Source organism: Anopheles gambiae, chromosome X, assembly GCF_943734735.2.
Source record: "Anopheles gambiae chromosome X, idAnoGambNW_F1_1, whole genome shotgun sequence".
Taxonomy (NCBI): Eukaryota; Metazoa; Arthropoda; class Insecta; order Diptera; family Culicidae; genus Anopheles; species Anopheles gambiae.
In genome coordinates this window covers 11,551,008-11,569,636 of record NC_064600.1, presented here as the reverse complement: position 1 = coordinate 11,569,636, position 18,629 = coordinate 11,551,008, and the positions used below count along the sequence as shown (strand labels likewise).

The following is an 18,629-nucleotide window of genomic DNA, read 5'->3' as shown; positions in this document are numbered from 1 at the left end:
TCAGAAGATTTAAGGAGGACCTGGAATTTCAACGGGAACTTTCATGTGCTACTACACTAGACGAGAGCTTCGTGATTGTCGATGCTCCCTATATATGCTCTCCTTGCCTGGTTCAAATCACTGTAAAGAGCGAATATCCTAATTTCCAGAAGATTTGAGGAGGACTTGAGACTTCAACAGGAACCACGACCATGACCAAGACGAGAGCTTCATGATTGTCGATGCTCCCTATATATACTCGCCTTGCCTGGTTCAAATCACTGTAAAGAATGAATATCCTAATTTCCAGAAGATTTCAGGAGAACCTAGTACTTCAACAGGAACCATGACCATGACCTACACGAGAGCTTCGCGATTGTCGATGCTCCCTATATACACTCTCCTAGCCTTTTTAAAATCACTGCAAAGAGTGAATATCCTTATCTCCAGAAGTTCTGAGACTTCAACAGGAACCTTAACCTACTAGACTAGACGAGAGCTTCATGATTATCGATACGGTATACACTTGGATTATAATGCTATAACTAAAGCCATGAGTTGTTCTACATCATTAATTGTAATCTGATCTTCTCAGCATAAAAAAGCACAGAAACACTCAACGGAAGAAGCAGGACGTCTTGCGATTACTATTCGATTGTCGTCGTAGACGCCCCGCAATTGCCCGATGCATTCGTACCGCATGCATTCGCACACCCACACTACCGCTCTTACATCGCAAATTGCTTGCCCTTACAGTTTGTGGTTTGTGTGAATGGTGAACGATTCGAGCGCGCCAATAACTTCATCGTTCAGCGAAACTAAACTAAAAGAACGATAAAGCAGGAGATGGAATCGTGGTATTCCACAGTGCTCTGTGCTGCTTAAAACCAGAAGCATAAGGAACGGGAAGGAGCAAAACACTGCGCAAAGCGTGGGGTTAGGGCAATTTTAAACCACAAATTATACAAGCCACAAGTATAGTGCATAAAAAAAACCCCACAACAACATACAGAACAAACACAACCGAGTACCAAAAGCCAGCCAATGTGCGAGATTTGTATGGGGGGGGATGATTGTGCGGAGGTGTGATCTTTTTTCACTTTCATACCTCTAGTCTGAATACGTCTGGTAGAGGGCGCCGCGGCCATTCATACATTTCCCCACTACGCTGTGCCACTCAGCCCACATCACCCATGGAAATGCTCGAAGCTCAAACCACAATATTTGGGATCTCTTTTGGGGTCGGTACGGATATGCCATCCCACGGCCCTACCCGAGGGGATGGAGAAGATCTCACGAGAAGAATTTTTGGCCCTGGAGTTGCTGGCGCAGAGAAAAATCGAAGAACAACGTGAAATCATCCCCTTTTCTCAAGAACCCTGCTGCCATCTTCAAGCTGGGGGGAGGGGTTGGGAATGAGACACCGGAGTGCACGCTAACAAAACAAAACAAAACAAAAAAACTGGGGAAGTACGGGAAACCGTCGAAGCGCGTTTCGCACAGGAAGAAACTGAGGCGTAATAGTACCGAGCTTCATCCGAACCGTTTTGAGCAGCACCGGCGAGGATGACGCCGAGTTGAGTGAGAAAAGTGCGAAAGAGCGCGCACGGTGCGCAGTGAGCAAGGGGGCGAGAGCGAGAGGCAGCGAACAAGGAAGTAAAGACGCATATGCACGCGGGCATTACGTTCGCCTCTTGGCTTTTGTTTTGCCCCGACCGGCAACGCTTTGCGCCTGCCCAAGCCGGCGTTTGCGTATCCAAGGGGGTTAAGGCTGCGGGGGGGGGGGGGGGGGTTGCGCAAATTTGCGCACCGAATTTGCTTTGCGCTGTGTGTGAGTGTGTTTTATTTCGGATGAATTCAATCTGTCGGGTCGGTTGGACGGAGTGGCGAGAGTGATGCGGCCCGACGCGTACACGGGGGCAGAGGTCTAGGTTGGACCCGGTTGCTCATGCGTTAGAAAAGGAAAGCGAAACACACAGCCACACACATACCCAAAAACCATATCGTCGTCTTCGTCGATTGCCTCCTGCGTCGTCGTCGTCGTCGTTGGCGGCGGCTACGCGGCGATGTGGCCGAAAATAAATTAACATCAGGCGGAAGCGATGTACGCGTAGCGGAATTTGGGGCAAGTGTGCCACCTTATGCACTCACCAAAAGCTGTTTATCAAAATCTAATTCATTTCTTAGAACCATGTTACACCTATTTCCACAGTGAACTGGTTTAAAATGAATTTCCTTAACAATTGAAATGAATAAAACAGAATTTCTTGATAATTGGATTTTTTACATGTGTGGCACTCCACAACAATCGCTGCACTCCACAACAAAGAAAACATTTTGACTGCTCCGTGCCCATGAAATATAGTGGCACTGTTGGCTCAACCAGGGGTGGCTCTTTTGCCCCATAAGTTATAATTGTGTTGAAAATCGATAATAATAAAAAAAATCACTAATCCCACGCCAAATTTCACTTTTCATCAGCTTTACGGTGGTAGAAATATTTTCTCGGCTCTTTTTATTCCTATGTGTTTCGAGAGCTTATTTGATATGGTTAAAAAACTATAATTTTCTGCCCCATTTTGCCAAAGGAAATAAAATAGCTAAAAATTCATGAGAAAAACAGACTATTCTGTTTGAAGTTCAGCACAGCAAAGTGCCGGTTAGCTGAATCAAATGTAAAACTGTCAAACAAAATCAATCTATACGAACGGAAACGAAATAGGTATTTTACAAGCGTGTAAAACCGTACAGTAAAATACTTTCCGTAGCTTTAATCTCATGGAAAGCTGTTGTACAAAAGCCGGACTCCGCATGAGGCTTAGGCAACGCAAATGTTCTTCGTTCAGTAAGATATGTCAAACGAGAGACAAATCGACATGTCTTACACGGATCATAATAATCATAAAACCAGCATTTTTTACCCTTTTTCTCTAACACTCCCGTCACATAATTGGCCCTACTATCCTCTATCAGTACATCTAAAAATTGGAACGAAACTATCGGTATACTCTGGACCGTTGGTGGCGCTCTTGCCCCAAATTCCGCTACACCGGTTGCGTGCGCGGCGCTACCTTACTTGCCGTTCTGGTCGCCTCCACGATCCACGGTCCATTCGCAAGCCCACCCCTCAAAGACATTTTGCTCCGTAGAGCATCGGGGGAAAAGGGGTAGAATGGGGTTTGCCGTGCCGTAAGGAGAGATCGCTTTTATCGTTCTTAAGTTTGTTGGTGGTGGTGTTGGTGGTTGGCTGAAGTTGCTGCCGGTTGTCTTGGGGTTCTCTTGAATGGTTGGATGACTGGATGGGTACACGCAGCAACGCATACGCGTCGACATTTTGCGCGTCGCTTTATACGCAAGCGTAAAAGGGTTGGCGTGTGCGGCTCGCAAGTAGTGGCGCAGGGCACTGGAGAAGGTATTCGGGGGCAAGCGATTATTAATTTATAGTTTAACAAGCCGTTGCTGCGTGTCTCTCTATCTCTCTCGTTCTCGGTGTGTGTCGGTTATTTTTCCGTTTTTTTTTTTGTTGTTGTAGTAATGTTGCTTGAGGTACGGGTCTATACGCTACGCGCTGGCATTTTACCCCGTGGGATCAAACCGAGTGATGGCACACTCAAAAAGGCAGCAGCGGCAATAAAACCCTTGCACCGCTTTTAAGCGTGAATCCTTTTGCAGCTCAGGGCCAACGGGCCCCAAAACCATGAGAGCGAGTTTTTATCTTTTCGGTTTTTTTTTGTTGCTGTTGTATTGTTTCATATTTTTTGTGCGTGCTTATTCTGAAGGGTTGATTAGAGGCTAGATGGGTTTCGTACCTTCAACATTCAATTAACACATGTAGTTTTTTTCTGCTTTACTTTATCCGAGCGAACGGGATAATGTGTGAGCATTATGCGGAGCAGGTTGGATCGGAGGTACGCGATTGACGTCGGCTCACACGTGTACGGCACCGTGTCCTTGAGCTAAGACAAGCCATCCCCTAACCATATTGTTCTGCTGCGTCTAGCATCTTTTTGTATGGTATTATGTTTCGGTACGATTTTTGTTCCTTCCTCTGCGCTTAGATCTGCGCTGTACTTATGGGAAGTCCTATGAGAATGATTGCCACGAACTATTTGCAGGAGGCCGCAGGAGGACATTACAATTGTCCAAAATTGCCCATTTGAATGGGTAAAATCACGCATAAATCATACGTCAGGTACGGCAATAAGGCAATTTCAATTCAATTTGGGGAAAAATCAATCATAGGTCACAGGTCACTGGAGACATAGCTCTTTCTTGCACTCATACAAAGATCTTTGATTTGACAGTTACCCCAACCAGGTTTTTTTTTAAGTACACACACAAGCTCAAAGGGTTTCAGTTGGCGATTATTTTTTCTGAATTTGGTGTTCTGATCGAGTTCTTCGTGATTAAACGACCTACGCGGTTGTGCAGGCCTTAACAGGCTTTCGGGATTTTTTTTAAGTACCTCGCAGCCGAGGATACGACGATTGAATCCATGACTCGCATGTGGTTAAGTCGTGCGAGTTGACAGCATGCCACACATACGACTGTAAAGCTACGCATCTGATCACAGTGGCATGCGATTCGCAGGTGACAACACGCGAGCAAGCATATCAACTGGAACGCTGCAAACAGGTGTCTAATTCATATTCAGTTGTTTTCCAACCTTATTCGTTAAAAACAAACTGTGGATGGATTTAAACCAGTTAGCCCTGGTTTGGTCGTAATTTGATGGATATCTAAAAAAATGTAGCTGAAACTCCAGCAAACAGTACCGATTTTGTTCGTATTTTGCAAAACTTGGCTAACATATTAAGCATCACATGTTAAGTGCAACAGAAAAGCCAAATGCATGATGATACAGTATCTAAAGCCAAAGGGGGAAAAACAAACCTAGAAAGGTGGACACTTTTATGAAGGATCAGGAAGATGGTTGATTACATTATTATTATCATTTATTGTTTAATCTTCAACCGGCCGTATGGCCTAATTAAGATAAGTAACAGTACATTACATTACAAAAAACGGTACAAAAACCTGCGCTGGAACGAGGTTGAGCGAGCCGTAGAATCTCTCTAGACCTAAGTGTTCGGGATGGTGCATAGATATCGACTCGATGCAACAAAGACGATAAGTCGATAGAGCAATTTAGCAAACCAGTGATGAAAGAGCACTGTGCATTGTGTCTTCTAACGGAAAGAGGTTCAAGGTATTGCGATCCTGCCAGGGAAGTAGACATAGGGCATATCGCGTGAGCTTACGTTGAATCGCCTCAAGTCGAGCAATTGAAGAAGCAGTAGTTGGGCTCCACACTACGCACGAATATTCCAGAACCGCACGAACGATACTATTGTAGACAGCTTTGAAGCACATGGGGTTGCGGAATTCATTAGTTGTTCGGATAACCACACCCAGTAGTTGGTTTCCTCTGGCTACAACGTCATCGATATGCTGTTTAAAGTTCAAACTTGAATCAAGAAGAACGCCCAGGTCTTTGGCATGATTTTGTCGATTAACTGCAGTGCCATCCATGAAGTAGGTTCCAGTAGCTGGGCTCCTGTATCGACTAAAAAACACACAGAAGCATTTCTCGATGCAGATAGCCAGTCCATTGCGCTTACACCTTGCATATAACGTTTCTGATAATAGTGATGGAAGGACATTACAAGCGGCGCTAAGGATCCGATTGATCAGAATCTTGTTGAATTTTAATGCTGTATAGAACAATTTTTAATTATTTAAATTAACAAAAATATCATTTTGTTTCAATTCTAAAAGAAAGGAGCAATTTTAGCGTTACGTTAACTGATTGATAGACGCCTAAGCAAAAACAACACAAATACAGTAGAGCGTCGATTATCCGGGCAGCTCGGGACCGGACGGTTGCCGGTTAATCGATTTGACGCATATAATACATATTAAATTCACTAGTTTTATTATTAATTCACCTATAATCAATCGATTAATCGTTAGTAGAATATTATTTTAATCAATAACTGTTGGTGTTACAACTGTTCATGAACAAAAATGAATTTCGAAAATACCCCTAGACACTACAGAGCTGCACAAGAAACTGGTTACCCAATTGATTATCGCTGCAAACTTTCGCCGTACGTATGAACAGCTGTCAGATATATGCGCACGGTTAAGCCGCCCGCCGGTTAATCCGTCCCCGGATAATCGACGTTCTACTGTATTACAAAATAAATAGCATCACGAAACAATACCGTTTTCAAATGGAATTTGCGATAATTTCAAAACAAAATGTATTGGAGCTCACCAAAATATTGGACAAAGTTAATGTCAGATACCGAATAAATTCTTGTACTTATTTTCATTTGTCAATTCCTTAGGGACGACTTGTATCTTATAATATTTGGCATTTGATGTCGAGAACGATTAAGTTAAGTTAATTCCCAGTTCGAAGACGTGTCATAACACAGACGAAGTCATTGGGTAAACTGCCGGACTACTTGACAGAAGTTCCTGCAAAACTTAAAACCCCTTTTCGAATCAAGTTTTTTACTTACTCCGTTTTCGCTGACAAAGTAAAACACTTCGTTGAGACATTCCATTCCGATTACGGTATAATCTAGTTTATCCTGTCAATCTTTCGTTCTATTGGCATGCGTATATAATCAGTAGTTGTATCAGTAGTATTATATGCAATCTACACTCATTTGTATTCACTGGACTTGGATAGCCAATCATAAATCCTGAATAAAGTGTTCCAGATTAGGAGTCGAACGACGTCCCGGCTGGACAGGAGCCGGCCCGTCTACCATTGCACCATCCGCGCCGCACTGCAATCGACCGCTCTGACGCCGTAAGATCTACGAAACACAAAGGGGCCACAAAGTAGTCGCACTGGTATCGGAAAATATTGTTTATCTTCCAAACGTTGCTGCTACTGCCCGGGGATCGTCGTATTGGCGACCGTTTGCGGTTGGAAGATATTCAAAACCTCGGTGTGTTTATTCGATCGCCAAAAAAGGCGACTTCAACGCTGCGCGCCGCTGGAGTAAACATTCCGAACATAGTTTCGCTCGCCCCACTTGTGCCCGTTGTCCGCCATCGGCAAGCACCCCTCTCGCGAGACGAGAACAGTGCGTTTCCTTTGTTTGTTGGTGCGTTGGAAATCCAAACAAGTAGTAAATTGCGCCAGGGCACAGCTGGCTTCAGATTTCACTACGCACCGTGGCCGGGCGCTAGCAAAACCGATTCGGCAAATGATTTACACCCCCGGTGGCAAACGCATTCGCTTCCTGAGCTCTGTGCTATATCGGGATTAGGGTGGGGGGACTGTGATATTGGATGAGACTTTCCTTCACTCGGCACGGGCGTACAGATCGAATCGCTGCTGGCGGCCAACCGCATGCCGATCATCGTGGGCGGCACCAACTATTACATCGAGAGCATCCTCTGGCGGGTGCTGCTGAGCGAGGGCGTCAAGCGGGAACGGTTGCGATCGCGTTGCGCCACCGAAAGCGAACCGGAGGCAAAGCAGCCGAAAGTGGACGGTGGAGTGGCTGCTGCTGCTGCTGCTTCTGCTGGAACTACCACTGACCTGGAGCGGCTTCTGGAAGCGCTACCGGGCCTGGGAACGAGTGAATCGCTCGAAGCGCACGAGTCGGAGTTGCTGCACCAGGCCCTGCAGCGGGTCGACCCGGAGTCAGCCGAGCGGCTGCATCCCAACAACAAGCGGAAGATTATCCGGTAAGTCAGCATGATAGATTTACTGCAGTAATATGCACCGGTTTTCAGCTTCATAAATGCAAAACATGTTCAATACGCCTAGAAGTTATTCTTATTCAACTAAACGACCGTTTCTTCTGTGAAACGAAACATAGTTTCATTATTACCCTTCAAGATGCTGCCACAGTTCCATCTCACAGTAAAACAGTGCATCCTGGCAGCAATTAACTATCCGACTTTCATTTCATCTTCTAAGACTTTCCGATTTTTAAACTGAAATAGAGATTGAGAATGGGGAGGGAAAATGCAGTATTTACAAAAGAAACTGACTACTTTATCCTAAATTTGATTCTTCATTTAGTTCTGATTTAAGTTGAGAAGATATTTCGAATTATTTCGTGTGGTGAGTGATGGCTTCATTCTCGTAGTTGGGCTGTTATACCCATTATACTAGGTACTGCACGATGATGGAGCTGTCGCGTAGGGAATCTCTAGGGAGAATCGAGAATTGTCTTCAAAAAATAATTTTGAATTTTCTGGACTTCATGGAGGTTGCTGTTCGAGCATAGGCCCCAAGCTTTACGTCCGTGAATTATCGATGGAAGAACAATTTGATTATATATAATCATCTTGTTCTCCAACGACAACGCAGAACGGGTTTTCAAAAGGCTGTACAGCTTCCTAAACAGCATTGAAGTTTTTCCTTTAATGTAGCATACATGTGCTTTGAATGTGAGACGTCTATCAAAAATCACTCCCAAGTACCGGGCTTGAAGAGCCCACGGGATGACGATGTCATTCATCTTTGTGTTGCACACCTTCGCATTGAAATGAACCGGTTGAATACCCATCTTGTAAGGGAGAGCTAGCGCCTGAGTCTTGGTATTGTTGACCACAATCCTGGAGGTACCTGACAACAGTGTCCAGTCTCCGTTGTAATCCTCCCCGTAAGTGGTTTCGTGCTTTTGCAGAATACAGAATGGCAGGGTCATCCGCGCATAATGCGAGAGCTGCACCCGTACCCTCTGCGAGAACATTGTATAGCAGGGCACCAAGTATTGTATTGTATTGTATTGTTTATTGTATTAAGTGATTGGCCAAACAAGCGGCCTTATCACTGAATTAAAACTAAAACTTAAATAACTAACGCAGTGTACAATGACAAAACGGATCAACAAAATCTAGTAGGTAGGTGCCAGTCAAATGAAATGTAACGCTGATTAAATTTACGGGCCATCGCAGTCATTGGGTCGTTCTCGCTGTATGCACGTCTTGTAAGGTCAGTTCTTATTAGTCTGTAGTTACGGAACACTCTAGGAGGGACATTTATGTTGACTCTAGCCAGTAGTTCTGGCGAATCTATCTCACCGACAATAAGTTTGGACAAAAACGTACATTGGGCATTATCACGTCTCCTAGCAAGTGTGTCCAGACCAAACAACAAACAACGAGTATGATACGATGGACGAGGGGTTACATTACGCCACGGAGTGAAGTGTAGGACAATACGAGTAACTCTCTTTTGGACAGCTTCTATTCTATTGGACCAAACACTAGAGAATGGACACCAAACTGTAGAACTAAACTCGAGGATGGAACGAACATAGGACTTATACAGAGTTAACAGGCAGTGTGGGTCATTGAGTTCTCTCGAATGTCGACGAATAAATCCTAGCATTTTGTTAGCTTTGTCTAAAATATCACAGTAATGTTGTCGGAAATCTAGTTTGCGATCCAGGGTGACTCCTAAATCCCTGACCGTATTGCACCGCGGTAGTTGTGTCCCTGATATGCTATAGATATACCTTATCGGACTAGCTATTCTATAGAAAGACATTGACGTACACTTATCAACAGAAATTAGCAGGTCGTTATTGATACACCAGTCAGAGAAAACATCAATCGATCTTTGCAGAGAAAGAGAGTCGGAAGTGTTACGTACGATACGAAACAGCCTAACATCATCCGCATAAAGCAGACAATCTGCTTCCGTAATGGCCAGTGTGATGTCGTTAATAAAAAGCGAGAACAGCAGTGGTCCCAAGTTGCTGCCCTGAGGGACGCCAGATGAACTCTCGAAAACGTTAGAGGAGACACCATCGATTTGTACGTAGTAGCTACGTTCAGAGATATAGGACCTGAACCAATTCACCAGCGGAGTAGAGAGACCGATCCGGGCGAGCTTAGCCAACAGCAAGCGATGGTTCACACGATCAAACGCAGCCTTAAGATCAGTGTATACTGCATCCATCTGAGCTCCGGAAGTAAAGGCTGCATGGCAGTTGGAGACGAATTCCACCAGGTTTGTGGTAACACTGCGTCGAGGAAAGAAACCATGCTGGCGTGTAGAAATATAAGAACGACAGTGATACATTAGCGAGTTTTGTATGACGATCTCAAACACCTTGGCACAAGAAGGCAAGGTGGTTATACCGCGGTAGTTCTCAGCAGAGTTTTTATCCCCTTTTTTGTACACCGGAAACATCACAGAGGATTTCCAGGCCGTGGGTACAGTACTTTGTGCAAAAGAGAGTTGGTAGATTTGAGACAGAGGCTCTGCTAAAAATTCGCGGCATTTGGCAAGGATTGCCGTAGGAATACCATCGGGTCCAGGGTTGTATGAGGTTTTGACCTGCTGCAGAGCACGTAGTACAGTATCTACCGAGATAATAATATCGCGTACGTCAATGTCAACAACATCACGGGGCACATTATTTAAAGCTGCTTCTAATGATAAGCTTGCATCATCCGTAGTAAAGCAGTCCTTGAAACGATCAGCAAATAAGTTGCACATGCCTTCCTTACTGCTTGTGGAGACGTTGTTATATGTGAGAACATCGGGGAGCGAGCTGTTACCGCGTTTTGATTCAACATACCTCCAGAATCTTGTTGGGTGTCTGATGAGCGAGAATTTCACTCGAATGAGATAACGAGTATGAAGTTGTCTGTTATAGCTTCTATATACATTATGGGCAGCAATGAACCTTAATTTATACTTAAGTATACTAGTATAATTTATACTTAAGTATGCTCCCCTCTGGTACACCCGCGTTATTCAGATCGTTCTGACCCAATGTAAACACCCGATGTCCATCGAGAGAGGTAACCGCGCACAATCCCGACAATAAACGGCGGAAAACCTGGCAGTCTCAGCTTGTGGACAATTCCATCGTGCCAGACGTTGTCAAATGCCTTCTCTATATCCAAGAGAGCTATGACTGTGTTTTTATCACTTCTTTTGGAGGCATCAACAACGTCCAGCACGCGTTGCCAACTGTTGCGCGACCGACCGCTGCTTCCTAAAGCCAAACTGTGCTTCTGCAATGATGTTGTTCACAATAATCCAGCATACGTGAGTAAATTATTCTTTCAAATCGGGCACCCAGGAGTGATATAGGGCGACAACTTGATCCCAAACAAGGGTCTTTTCCCGGTTTCAAAACTGGGACTTTTTTAGCAAACTTCCTTTTTTCTGGGAAGTACCCCAGCTCCTGGTACCTGTTGAATATACTAGTCAGCTGCGCTACAGTACTGTGACCAACATGTTTGAGCTTCTTCTTCTTCTTCTTTTGGCTCAACCGTCGTAGTCGGTCAAGATCTGCACTACTTGTGGGCTTAACTTTCAGTGATTTATGGATTAACCACCATAGCAGGTTAGTCCTACGTATGGTGGCACGGTCTATTTGGGGATCTAACCAATGACGGGTATGTTGTTAAGTCGTACGAGTTGACCACTGTACCATGAGGTCGGACATTTATTTGTTTGTTTATTTAAATGTGGTGCCTTGAATCCAACACTATACCTGATGATTCCCAGGACCTCTGCACCAACAGGCTCGTAAAAGCCCATTTTGACACTGCTTGCGGCCAGTCACTAGCCGAACCCTGCAGCTTACACAAAACTCATTATTCGCGAAATGTAATGCAAATACCAAACGCAACTCCTGCAGCAGCCCAATAATATGCCCCCTTCCCCATGAGGCATGCACCCAGTGCATCGCTGGTGCATCTGTCAATGCGAGCGATTAGCGTCAGCCGGAAGCTACCTGTGCCCATCGATATTCATTAGCCATTCGAGGGGTGGGGGGTGGGGGGGGGTTTGGGCTTTTAACAGCTGCAAAATTATCTTTAATTGCATTAGCCCGAAACAAATCATGCGAACGCATTGCAGTACCACGATTTCCTGTGCTCGGCTGCAGCAATGGAAATTGGCGCTACTTCGTACGGGTGGTTCCGAGGGCACCGAGGGGCGTCATCGAGGCCGGCCCCTCGTCTCTGTCCCTCAGGTGCTCAAAATAAAAAAAACCGCAACTCAAGTGTCCTGAACCCCCCCCCCCCCCTCAAAACCGATATCCTTAAGCGTTTTCCTGTCTCATGTCCCCCCCCCTCCCCCCTTCACCTTTGTTTCGGGTTTGCATTGGGTTGATTTATTTGCCTTTTTTTTTCGTTGCTGTTGCTGTTGTTGTCGCCCGCAGTTATTGCTTTCGGACGCCGGCTGCGTTTTTGCGCCGGTCTTGGCTGGGGGCCGCTGCTCGTTACAAATTGACCAGACGGCGCGCACTCTTGGCCGGGGGCATCGACCCAAAACCTTCACCCTGTGGGCCCGGTCCTGGGCGGCGGTAGGTGCAGTGGGCTGAAAGTGTGCACGAAGACACACAGGCGGACACTGCATTTTAAGCAGTGTGGCATGCGCACCATTCGTCCAACCCCAAAAGCATGTTGAAGGGAGAAGCGGGAGCAGTGTGTTGCTTCTCGTCTTTCGTTTTTTTATTATCGTTGCTGCTGTTGTTGCTACTGTTGTTGATTGACTCTTGGCAGGAATATTAATACATAAAATAGCCCCCGATTCAGGCGGAGTGTTCGGGGTTTTTTTTTGTTGTTATTTGTGCATCATTTTCTTTCTACCATCGAACCCTGACAGACATTTGTGTCAATAGGCGCTTGTGCGCTGTCCTGTCTGTCTCATGGTTGTGTATTTTCTGTCCGTTTGGTTTTATTCTCCACTCGATCAACCCTTTCCTGCATACTGTCCCCCGTGGCCGTGTCAACAAGGGAGAGAGGTGATGCTCCCGATGTCAACCGGTGTGCAAGCAACAGCCAACAGTTGGGACCACAGCCGACCAGCAAAGCACACATTCAAACATGCGTATTGTTTATAGAAAAATAAAGCCGCGACACCGGACCATGCAGACAGTAGTAGGCCGAAGATGAACAAAAAAAAAAAAAAAAAGGAAAAACACAGACACACACAGTGCGAGAGAAAGTGTGTATCTTGGGCTTAGCTAGTTGGGTCGCGCGTTCTCGCAGATCGGGGTAATTTCGCGCAGCAGAACCTACCGGGCGCGCACGCGCAAGCAAATCATGTTTCGTCATCCCGTGTAGTTCGTAGCCGAGACGGGCCGAGACGAACCACTCGGCAAACAGCACCAACCGTGAAGGGGGGTGGAGGGGGGGGGAGGGTAACAGGAGTGCAACAGGGGTTTGTTTATCAACAGTGCAGCCAATAAGGCAAGGGCGGGGAAAATGTGCACGGGTGGAATTGGGAGCGCATGAGCGGAGTTGACGGCATTTGTTTGTTGCACAATTTTTTATTGTTTACTCCCGGCACAAACCCGTCACCGGACCGGTGCGGGTGAATCAGTCGACATTGGCCGGGGACGTACGTTTGGAATGTTTTCGCTCAGCCGCGTTACAAATTTGTTGCAGCGATGTGTGCCATCTTGTTCTTGCCTGGCTCGGTTAAGTGTTGCTCCCTGATGGCACAATGATTCACAACAGACCGGATCTCGGCACACCGTTGACATGCCTGGGCTTTCCCACCGTGTGTGTGTGTGTGTGTGCGTGTGCCCCAGGTCTCTTTTCTTTTTAGATGTTACACTTTTCCTTTTGCTTTTCCTTAGCGACGGGCACCGCCGAGCTCTAGAGCAGCCAACGGCTTAACCTAGGTCTATGGCGTGAACACAAGCGCTCGTTAGTGTTGAATCGGATCAGAATCTAGTTTCGAATCTTAATTGCCGATTGGATTCCAATAAATCAGTGCCAGCTATCGGGAAACGAGTTAACTGGAGATCTTGTTTTCCTATGTATTCTTCTTATTCATTTTCTTCATCTTCTTCTTATTATTTTTCTTCTATCTTGCTTCTATTTCTTCTTCTTCTCCTTCATCTTCTTCTTCTTCTTCTTCTTCTTTTTCTTCTTCTTCTTATTCTTCTTCTTCTTCTTCTTCTTCTTCTTCTTCTTCTACCTTGCTTCTTCTTCTTCTTCTTCTTCTTCTTCTTCTTCTTCTTCTTCTTCTTCTTCTTCTTCTTCTTCTTCTTCTTCTTCTTCTTCTTCTTCTTCTTCTTCTTCTTCTTCTTCTTCTTCTTCTTCTTCTTCTTCTTCTTCTTCTTCTTCTTCTTCTTCTTCTTCTTCTTCTTCTTCTTCTTCTTCTTCTTCTTCTTCTTCTTCTTCTTCTTCTTCTTCTTCTTCTTCTTCTTCTTCTTCTTCTTCTTCTTCTTCTTCTTCTTCTTCTTCTTCTTCTTCTTCTTCTTCTTCTTGTTTTTATCATACTTCTCTTCTTTTTATTTTACTTCTTTTCGTCATCATCATCATCAAAATCATCATCATGGGCTGCTAGTACTTCGGCTACATCGAAACTCCTGCCGTTTAATCCGAATTTACTGGGAACCAAAACCAGTATTGTAAACTGACGACTTTTTTAATTTGTTTTATGGAGGGTTTGGAGTGGGATTTTGGGAAAAAATCCTGTTTCGTTTATAGCGTTAACTATTGCGATACGATGGCTGTAAAAATTAAGTTTGAATGTCATTTGACATACGTCTTGTGAATGCCTGGTGCCTTTGCCAATCGTTAGCGACTGAAAAAGTAGATATATTCTACATCTATATGTGTCATATATGTAAAAAATAAAGGAAAAATATAGGAAAAATTAAGGCAAATGCACTGGAAAGATGTCATCGAATCGGTTTCGTGTCCAAGGACGTTAAAGAAGAATAACAATGCCCAAAACAGAACTCTGCGAAGAGTTCTGCTCTGCGGTTGCAGTCGCTGAGTTTAGAGCCGCATACAGTAGTAGCCGTAAAGCGTCGTTTCGAATGTTTTATTTTGCGTTATAAACTGTGTGTTGCAAAATGCCTTGATTTCAAATTACATGGTAACTACAAATTAGTAGTAATTATAGCATTACGATTGTTATGCCGATTTTGAAAGTTGCTGAAGTCTTCTAAATTTGCATCCAGCACGTATAAACTATTTAAAAGTTTTATTGCAATGACAGAAAATAATAAAATAAATAAAAGAAAATTTTGGTCCCAAATCTTGATAAAACACCTTGTTGGTCTATCAGTTTTTATACTAGAGCTAAACATTGTTGATTCTGTCTATAGGAGCATCAGCAACAAACATTGATGAGCACTGTCATAATTTGGTACCTTTGAGGACCACATGTTGGATGTTGGAAGATGATGAGATCGGACAGAAGAAGATCCAGACGATTGTTTTCTATTTGGTCAGAACATGATTGTTGAAACTAGTTTGGAATTCTGCAATTTCTGTAGCATAGGCTATAAACGTATGTAAAAGGCTGCAGGCGATCTTAACTCTGTTGCATGCAGATGACTTACATTGTAGTGCTCACAAGTGATGTGCAATCTTTCCATCCGCTCCCATCGCAAACCTCGTTGGTGTACCGGAAGGCAGAAGGCAAAAAAAAAGAAACAAGGAATGAAAAAGGAAAGTGTGTGGCCCAACCCCGCCCCGCCATATTTCCCATGCCCACACAATGCCCACGGTAGCTCACGTTCGCGTTTGATTGGAAACAAAGAACATGTGAAGAAACATACGCTTGCAAACAGCCGGCCGCATCCACCCACACTGGAGTGGTGATGCCATGCACTTGGGGGTTTGACGGACGATGCCGTTTTGTCATCATTTACTCCCTCTTACATCCTTGTCCCCTTTCATCACCTTCTTGTTTGTACTTCTGAAGGGTGGGGAGGATGTCAGACACCATTCATCGCTGGGCGTACAAATAGTGTGGTGTGGCATTGTTTATCCAGGTCGTTAGCTTCCGGCTCGCCCCCGCCACAAGAAGGTGCACACATCTGCAAATGGCCACCTACTTACGGGCGGACCCAGGTCCGCGGGTGTCGCTCCGGTGATTGGTTTGTTTGTTTTAGCACGCTTCGTGCCGTCTCAAAAGCCTGCGTAGCGGAGAGCAAAGCCGCGGCCCGACTTGCATAAAAGCGGGCCAATTCGGGATCGGCCGGCAAGTTTCGGGGTCGGTTGTGATGCCACTGCCACTCTCTACCTTACATTGTTGCATCCCGCCGATGATAAAGAGCCTTCGCTCCCTTCGCTCGCTTCCGTTCTGCACCAACGCACCCCAAACGCAGCGGAGGTTTCCTCCACTGTCGGCTTGTTAATTAGTGGCCTCTTCCTCTTGGCTCGATTCTTGCATATCGTGGAGGGAGCCTTAACCAGGTGTCAAACCGAAACCCCACTTCACCAAGCGCACGCATAAAGAGGTGCTTAAGATGTCCACGGGGTGGGGGAAGGGGGGAGGGGGGGGGGGTGTTGTGGTGGCAAAGAGTAGTGCTTCCGCCGCAACTGTGTGGCACTGCAGTTTCTGCTGTGCGAAAATTAAAACAAACTCTGGCGGGTCGCGCGCGCGCGTTGCAATATGGACGAGCACGATGAATTACTGCAGAGCCTGGCGCGCGGCCATTCCCGTATGCACTGCACGGAACGGGCAGTGCACCGCAGCCTTCGTACAGCCAAGTATATTATGCGCAGCACCTGCATTAAACAGCGACGATTAGCGTGATGTGCGTTAATTATCGTCTTTTTTTTTTGCTGTTGTAATTCTTGATCTGTACTTTTTCCATTTTCTTACTTCCTTCCTCCTCGCTTCCGACCGGGCAGCAGCATGGGAAGGGGTGGTGAGGGGGTTAATGTACAGTTTGCGTATTCTACTCGTCCCTAGAACGCTGATGGAGCTCGTCCCTCTCTCACTCTCGCTCGCCTTAAAACTTTGTTTCACTGCTCCACACCGTGCACGAAGCGTTGCATGGTTGGTTTTACTTTCGCATTTGAACGCTGAAATTGATCTGCATGCATTCGCTTTCGATTTTACTTTTTTTTGTTGTTGCTTTACATTTTGTAGAATACAATAGCACCTACAGTCATTTTATCTGAGGGAGAAAAAAACAGGAAAAACCGATAAGACTGGTCATTATTTTTAATTTAAGATATTTTTGTGATGATTTATGAAAGATATAAGATCAAAATCAAACCAAGATGCATCCTGATACTACACATCGGAGAATGCATGCGTCTGCTGGTATTTGAAGCCGTGTGACGTATGCTCATTTGATGTTGTTGTTAGTATGGTTTAGAGAGGCTTTGGCTCCTGCGGAGTTCTTTCGCCTCTTGCTCATTTGATGTGCAAGAGTTAGTACATTTCTGCCCGCCAAAGTTAGGCGCTAACTCACCAAATTCTGTCTCCAATTTTTGACAGCGTGTCTCAATACCAAGGTATCAATATTGGGCTGTAAGCCAATTATTTTGTTTACACAAATGTGATCGAATGTCTGAAGCTGTGTGTTCTGAAAGCAATAAATTTTAGTTAGGTAATTAATAATTTAATTGATAGAATTGAAGATGTAACAATTTATTTTAATTGACATCAATTCATGCAGTAAAAAATGTTGGCATGTATTTTCAGGTGTTGCTTGAGGATTCATTACATTTCTTCTTTTTTTTACAAAAACAATCAAATTAAACAGATTTGTAGTTTTTTTTTGCAATGTCAAATCATTCTTGCCATACATCTCCTCAATTACCGGGTAAATTTGTCATAATTCCTTCGAGAGTAAAAAAATGTTGACTTACAGACCAAAATTGGTGCGTTAGAGTCAAAATTTGATGCCCTAGAAACAAAAATGTATGCACACTGTCAAAAATGTATGGCTCATAGCCAAAATCTAGCGTAAACGACTATATTTTTATTGTAGAAACTTCAAAAAAGATCCAACAAAATCTAATAATTGATTTTTTGAAGTAGAGGAATCGTATCCTCAGAATTTCTGCTAAATGTATGCTGACGTCACCGAATACTTGACGATACTGGGTAATTAAACATCGACTAAACCAAAAACCACCTTGCTCAGCACGGAAGTCGAGGCGAAGGTTTTGTCGAGTTTCCCGGCCAAAATAAAAGAAAATGAATAAAGTACCATAACACTTTGCCCGATTGGGGGGCCCTGCTCGAAAGGGCAAGAATCTTCTGGTTGTCCGTGGGGTTCGCCGCTTGCGCACGGGGTGCATTGGCCGTTGTGTTCCGCCGGTACGGTGCAGCCATTACCACTAATTGAGTTTTGCACCTCTTCACCCTGTTAGCCGATGGCTGTACTGTAGTAAGCCCGTGCCACCGTGTGCCGGTCTTATTGTTTTACACGCGGATCCAGTGCATGCCGGCCGGCCGGCCGGCTACGAACCGTTCGTGGACGGCGAAGCGGAACCGATGGTGTCTTAAGGCAACCGTTCGGCCTGCCGGTGCTGCCGGTTCCGGTACCGATCCATTTCGTGCGCTCGAGCAAATGAACGATGATGGTGCTCTGCTCGTGGTGGTGGTGGTCTCTGCGGTACACCAATTTTTGACAGTTCAATGCCATCGCCGTGCGACATGGGGAACGATATTAATTGGGCAGAGCGACCCCCCCCCCCCCATCATTGTCCTATACCACCCGATGCAGTAGTTTGGAAAATTCCAATTGTTGTTGTTGTTGATGTTGTTGGTGTGAGTGTGTGTTACGTTTCACAGCCCGGCAAGGATAGGAAACTGAGAGAAAAGTAGAATGAGACTGAAACCGTGCAATTATCATAAATTAAACGCGCGCACTCTGTGGCAGCGCCATGTCGCGATCGGGGGCCGTGTGTTTTTGGGGGTCTGCGAG

At 45.1% G+C, this 18,629-nt stretch overlaps 1 protein-coding gene across 2 annotated transcripts in view; it reads left to right on the top strand.

The window, feature by feature from the left end:
• Positions 1 to 18,629, top strand: part of LOC1272420 (tRNA dimethylallyltransferase) — a 76,717-nt gene that overhangs the window by 10,395 nt on the left and 47,693 nt on the right. For both annotated transcript variants that reach the window (XM_311166.6, XM_061652977.1), the window contains exon 3: positions 7,328 to 7,695. In XM_311166.6, coding sequence (XP_311166.6) covers positions 7,328 to 7,695 — 368 coding nt within the window. The remainder of the gene's footprint in view (positions 1 to 7,327; positions 7,696 to 18,629) is intronic.